The 7,299-nt window shown below is 33.9% G+C and overlaps 1 protein-coding gene across 1 annotated transcript; it reads right to left on the bottom strand.

Annotated features, from left to right (window-relative positions):
• Window positions 1–284: 284 nt before the first annotated feature.
• LOC120355619 (trypsin-like) lies at window positions 285–7,292 on the bottom strand. The gene is made up of 5 exons (XM_039444210.1): window positions 7,236–7,292; window positions 5,264–5,398; window positions 3,772–4,005; window positions 3,185–3,242; window positions 285–1,017 (listed from the first exon to the last, which is right to left on the bottom strand). Exons 2-5 carry the CDS (start codon window positions 5,363–5,365, stop codon window positions 794–796), a joined length of 618 nt encoding a protein of 205 aa, XP_039300144.1. The 5' UTR covers window positions 5,366–5,398; window positions 7,236–7,292; the 3' UTR covers window positions 285–793.
• Between the last annotated feature and the right edge of the window lie 7 nt (window positions 7,293–7,299).

Below are 7,299 nucleotides of genomic sequence, written 5' to 3' on the forward strand. Positions count from 1 at the left end.
ACGGTAGCTGATACAGGTTTATTGATTTAATATTAACTGTTCATTCTAGTTTGAAATAACAATTAATTAAGGAAGAAATTTTTTTTTTCAATAATTTCATAATTATTAAGATGAAATATTCCGTTAATTGATTGTTAATTCTATATTGTTAAAAGACGATTTGGCAACAGAGCAAAGCAAGGAAGAGATAGCGCTATCCGCTTTGTTGAATGATAGACAAGGATAGCAATCAAACACTGCCATTATAATGTGGACCTCACCACAATCAATCAATCAAGACAAGCTTCACAACATTGAATCGTCACAATCAATAAAAAACACAGAAAAATATGATAGTGCAAAGAGGAGACGTCAAAGAAAAACACTGCCTTCAGGAACACCCCCTGGAAGAAATCGATTAATTTCAGTTGATTTAAAGGAAATTTTTATTTTGTAATAATTCTATGACATGTAATTTTCTTCCCTCAAGACATCCATACATTCATCCACATAGAAGATGCTTGAAACCGGAGTAATTTAATTGTGATACCTTGGAGATGACACCATTGGTGTCGAAACATGTATTTTTATCCCTTAATAAATTTATTCCTTAATCATTTATACAATAAGTACATTATCAAATGATAGGGAGAGGAAGAATAAGGTAACTTGTGCTATTCCTCTCCCAAATTGAGATGACAAGTAGTCCGAAATAGGACTATATGTAACTTTACAATAGATTCATGATATTTCTAGACAATATTCTAGTCTTAAATAGTTAATTTAATAATAGTTAGGTATCTTTTGACGTCCTTTACGAATACTGGCGCATAACAGATTTGGTCCACTTGACATAGTTTGACATCCTGGTGTATATTCCGAACTTTCCCCTCCTGCCACAACCCTCCCCGAAGCTGGTTATGCCGTGAATGGTCCACCGCAGACTGTCGGCTGACTCTCTGCAGAGCAGGGGGCCACCCGAGTCTCCTGAACACGAGTCCATGCGGCCACCCCTGTAACCGGCGCAGAACATGTTGTCTGCAAGGTGTAACACACACATTACAAGCTGATTTATTGTGTAATATATTTTTTGAACTGCAATGATCATAATATAATATCAAATACATAATATAATGATGGCATTGGAGGAAAAACTTGGCTTAGCCTGTACTATTTCTCTCCCAAAATTTAGATAAAATGTTTATATTATTGATATGAAGTATTTACTTGGACAAATAAATTGGTTTTTGATTGACAGAGCATGTAGACCTAGATGAAATCGCAACAAATTATTCTCTCACTCTCTTCTATTTTATCAAATATTTTCCAGAAGAAGTATATTATTTTTAAAAATTATTATTTGTTACCCACCCCCAAGTATCTTTCTAAAACTTCGCTTCATATCATGTTACATACGATATAGAATTTATAGTACATATAGTTTCCGAGTTAACAAGCCTTAGGATATTGACTGTACCATCACTATATTCTTTATGTTTTATGTTTTAGTTCATAGTAATCTAGACAGGTATTACACAAACAGTAACTTTCATCTCTTCAATACAAGAAACAGTCGAAAACTAAGAGTTCAGCACTACACCTATACAAAATCTCAAAAAAATGTCTTTTATTATATTGTATAATCAAACTCCCGACCATTTCAAGCAGCTGCCAATCATCAAATTTTAGCGGGTTTTGAAAGATTTATTAGTTTGTAAGTGCTTGCACACTGTTCATGGATATTTTGAGATTGACTGGAGTTAAGAGTTAATATATTTTTATAGTTTTAATATTATATTAATATATTTTTATATTAACATATTATGAGTTTTATATTAGTTTTATACAGTTACCTTGAAAAGTGGCCATTCCTGCACTGATTACAGAACGCAAAGAATCACTTTTCCGCTCTAGTGCGGGAATAGTATATTTCGCACCTAGGGCCGAAAATGAGACTTTTTCAGCTCGAAATCGGGTTTTGAAAAGATTGAGAGCCGGAACAACATTTTTGCCCATGGTGCGAACGATATTTTTCGCCACACTACAGGTATTGCTGACAAAATAGATAAAGAATACAAAATAAAGAATACTCATTAAGCTATCGTACCTATCTCTTGATTTTAGTGGTAGAAGATTTTCAGTCAGGATTTCAGATTCTTTTAAAATTTCACTTGGAATACCACAGTCATCTTCAAGCCTTTTTGAAAATTCGGATTGCACTAATCAACAATGAATAATTGAATAAAACTGGTTGCAAAGCGAATTAGTTTGATTCGAAACTGGAACTGAAATCATGGCAACTTCAGCCGATGATGAAAGTGGACACTCGCCCAATCTTGCGCATGATTTGATAACTACTTCCATGAGCGGCTGGAAAGAGACAACTTTCTGGCCTAGACCGGAAAAGAAACCCTTTTCTGACGTCGTCTGCAAACAAGGTCTTTCAGATCTACGTAGGGACTGGAAAACAGCTGCTTTCTGTGCAGTGTGGCGAAAAAATTTTTTCTGCACTCCAGATTTGCTGCATGGCAACACAAAATAGTTAGTAGGTTATATGGAGCACCAGTGCAGCAAAATCAAAATTAAGTTGGTAACTGCACTGACTGTGGTATAGTGAGGTGCACGTTATAATAATATTAAGGCAACAATGACAGCGACAGCCACCACATGAGTGACAGCCGCCTTCATTCATTTACTACTACATTATTCAATTTTAAATAAATTAAGGTTTTTATTTATAATAAAATTACACAGAAAAACATTTGATGGATTTCAGGGAATTTTACCCATAATTACCCACTTTTCATATTCAATGGTAACTGTAGGAAAAATTTAATGTGAAATACATGCGCAAAGTTCCTCTGCTGCACTCAAGAAACCATTCCAGTAAACGTTTCTTTCGGTGCTGCAAACTGTCACTTTGCGCACTAGTTGCACAAATAACTATTTCTAATAGTTTAAAAAATTGTAAACCTTTTATTGCCTATGACATGGTCTATTGTCTGACATGGTCCATGTATTCTGGAAATATAATATATTATCTATAATGATTTTAGGCTATTGATATTGTGAAGAATAATATCACATTATATACGGTAAGAGGATTGTAATATGTCGATAATATATAGTAATTATAATATAATCTTAGTACGATTATTGTATAACTTTAGTATAAATTCAATAAAAACTGTGGTTTTCAACTCACCCGTTATTCTGTATTCTTCATACACCTCACGACACTCATCAGTTGATACAATAGGAACCTGGAATGGAAAAAACATATACGTTTCATATAGTTCACTGATAAATTATCAAAGAATGAAAATTATGAGTGAAAAAGAAGAAGAAGAAGGAGATGGAGAAGAAGAAAAAGAAGAAAAAGAAGAAGAAGAGAAGAAGAAGAAGAAGAAGAAGAAGAAGAAGAAGAAGAAGAGGAGAAGAAGAAGAAGAAGAAAAGAAAAAGAAGAAGAAGAAGAAGAAAAAGAAGAAGAAGAAGGGAAAGAAGAAGAAAAAGAAAAAGAAGAAGAGAAGGGGGAGGAGGAGAAGAAGAGAAACATGATTAAGTAGAAGAAGATGATGAAGAAGAAGAAGAGATAGGTCTCTCACTCCCACTCTCTCACACTTTCTCTTTCTCTCTTCTCAAACAAAGGTAGATCGATTGTCGGAGCGGGGGGAGGGGTTGGTGATTTCCTTTCAAATGGCAATAAACTGTTATTATTCGAAATAAATGTACATTTTTGTGATGAACTTATATCGAGATGACCTGAAATCCTAGATCAAGTGAAACCCTACCTGTGCCTCATGCAGAATGTCAGTGCCATAGTGGTCAGTGTCCTTCCGTTTTCCCCAGCCAATGATGGTGCAAAGTGAGGAGGTGGGGGGAAGCGCCTGGTAGCCACGTGGCAAGCAAACGGGGTTCGGCAAATGGCCGCTAGGAGCTCTGCCAGTCGTGCCAAATTTCAAAAGTGCTATATCGTTGTCGACTGTTTCTGAGTCATAGTATGGGTGTTTTATTGCCCTTTCAACCTACAACAGAAATAAATGTCAAAAAATTTAAATTTCTCAAAAACAATGATTTCTGGTCTGTTTCTACTATAGAGAGATTCACTCCAATAGATTCACTACAATTTGGTAGAGAGTTAGTGGGAAGAATACTTCGAATATTCTTTCCAAAGAATGGACATTGATATGTCCAAAGCTCCGCCAATTTATGTAGACGCATAACAATATTATCTATAGTTATTACTAATTGTTTTTTTTTCTCATATTATATACAGCTCAATAATTATTTTCTCAATTTATATTTTGTAAATTCATCCATAATTCTGCTGTATTGTAAGCTATTGTATATAAGTGTATAAGCCAGTATATTGTAATCTACATAAAGTACTCAATCAATCAATCAATAATTCACACGTTTCGGAGTGACACGTTAAACCGTCGGTCCCAGCTGCCTAAAAAACAGTCGTCAGGTCATGTCAGAGGCCCTGAGCCCCTGAAATTGATCAGTTGCGACCAGAAAACTCTGACACCAGACCTCAGCCAGCCAGGTCACTCGATATTATTATTAATATTAGCCCAAAGAAATTTCATTTTGCAAATATTTCTATGAATGGTTTATTATTTGATATGAGCCTAATTAATAGTATAACAACTCCATAATCAATTTAAAGCGTCTAGATTTAAAGGATTAAGCATCCAAGGTCGATTTCTAGATTATAACAAATTTAATCTCATTTAGTGAGGTCTTCGTTATGGCAGTGGAGATAGATAGGAGAAAAACGTTGCCGAACGTTTCTCTGTCTTGTTAATGCCTTCTATGGACGGTAGCAGAGGGTACAGATTTATTGATGTGTATTTTTCCTCGCACACAGGCTTTGCCTATGTGAGAAACCTTCTTCAAGTTTTGTATATGTATATTCTGTATTGTTTGTACTTTCTAAGAAGAACAATAAAGATAATTCCAATTCAATTCAATATTAACTGTTCATTTTCGTTTAAAATTATCATTTATGTTTTATTTAGCAAGAAATTCTATTTTTCAATAATTTCATGACGAATTTTCATAATTAAGATGAAATATCTTGTTGATCAATTATTAATTCTACATTGTTAAAAGACGATCTGGCAACAGAGCAAAGCGAGAAAGAGATAGCGCTATCGGTTTTGTTGAATGATAGACAAGGATAGCAATACCATTGCTAATCAAACACTGCCATTATAACGTGGACCTCACTATAGAAGCAAGAGTAATGTAATTTATTTATTTCTCAATTAGAACAACCTTGAATTCTAGTTCAGATCCTTCCTTGGTGGCGAGGTCGTACTCTCCCAGTCTAATGAAGAGCTTCTTCCTCACACAATGAGCAGCTGTCACCACCCACATGCTGGAGATTAAGGTGCCACCACAGAATGCCTCCTGGAATAAGGAAGAGAATCGGCTAAAAAAATCAATAAATAAACCAGATAGCACTGAATAGATGGAATAAAATGAAATGATGGAAAGATGGACTTTTGTTGAATTGAGACAATCCTTTGATATGCTATCAATCATTAAACAACATTTGAATTGGAACTAGAATTCAAATAAAACGTTCCCTAAACTACCAAATTATCCAAATGATAGCTTGATAAGCTCTGAAATGAAACAGCACCAATTCTGTATCTTTTTCAAATAAATTATTATGAATTAACAGAATAATTTATGTAAGTAAGGTAAGGTTATTATTGTAAAATCCTCTTTCAAAAATTCAGAACAGTGCCACATTGATATGATACTGTGATCTGGAAAAGAGTATAAGGTACCTTAATGAAAAGCACATTGGATGAAAAGCATCAATGTACCCATTCTCTATTAACAGAAATGATGGGGCATTTCTATAGTGAGGTACACGTTATAATGGTATTGCAAACCTTGTCTATCATTCAACAAAGCGGAAAGCGCTATCATTTTCTTGCTTTGATTTGTTGCGAAATCGTCATTAAACAATGTAGAATTAATAATTAATTAACAAAATATTTATTCTCAATTATGAAACTCCATTATGAAATCATTGAAAATAATAATTTCTCGCTTAATAGAATATAATTGATTATTTTAAACGAGAATGAACAGTCAATATCACATCAATAAACCTGTATCAGCTACCGTCTATACAAGACATTGACAAATTGACAAGATAGAGGATCGGCAACGTTGTTCTGCTATCCTCCTCCACTGCCATTATAACGTGGACCTCACTATACACTACCAAATTATCCAGGTAAGAACTTGATAAATTTCGTTTTGAAATGAAACAACATAAATTAGCTTTTATGGATTAATAACATAGTTGCAAGTTCTTCTTTTAAACTTCTAGTACTAGATTACTAAATATGATACTGTACCTTAATCAATGAAAGAGTATAAGTGTAGAGAAAATACACCAAAGAAGATATTCCATCATGGTTTATGTTCCAAATTTCAAGCCGATTCTTTGTCATTCCAAGCCGATTACTGTCGACTACTGTCTATTATTACTGTATTGTTGGGGTGAGAGTGTAACAATGGCACAGTATGAGAGACTACCTGCGTCACATAGCTTCACCAAAAACAACTACTAGGACTATCGGCTTGAGTTAACATTGGAAAATAAAATAAGGACTGGAAATGTTGTGAAGTGAACAACTACAAGACTTATTTCGGACTATGTGTAACCTTTTGGTAGAGAGTTAGTGGGGAGGATATTTTTAATATTCTTTCCGAAGAATGGACATTGATATGTCCAAAGCTCCGCCAATTTATGTAGATGCATAACAATATGATTATTATCTATAGTTATTATATTACAAACTGCTGTTTCATATCATATACAGTTCGATAATTATTTTCTTAGTCTATATCATGTAAATTCATCTATAATTTTGCTGTATTGTAAGCTATTGTATATAAGTGTATAAGCCAGTATATATTGTAATCTACATAAATAAGGTACTCAATCAATCAACCTTATCTAAATTTGGGAGAGGAATAGCACAAGGTTACCTTGTTTTCTCTCTCCCTATCATTTTGATGATGTATTTTTGTATGAATCAATGGAACATAAACACTTTATACCATGGGATATTTTCTTTTGCTATATTTTCTCTATAGTATGAGGAACCTTTATTGAAGGCACATTGAATGAAAAGCATCAATGTTCCCATTCTTTACTAACAGAAATGATGGGGCAGTTCTAATAATAATTGAAATTTAATAAGTATTAATATAAACATACCTTAAATCTGTTGAGTAATGCCACCTGCCAGGGCCATTTTCCTCTTCTTGAAGGTCGTCCTCCT

The sequence above is a fragment of the Nilaparvata lugens genome, unplaced genomic scaffold, assembly GCF_014356525.2.
Source record: "Nilaparvata lugens isolate BPH unplaced genomic scaffold, ASM1435652v1 scaffold3630, whole genome shotgun sequence".
In the NCBI taxonomy this organism is placed as follows: domain Eukaryota; kingdom Metazoa; phylum Arthropoda; class Insecta; order Hemiptera; family Delphacidae; genus Nilaparvata; species Nilaparvata lugens.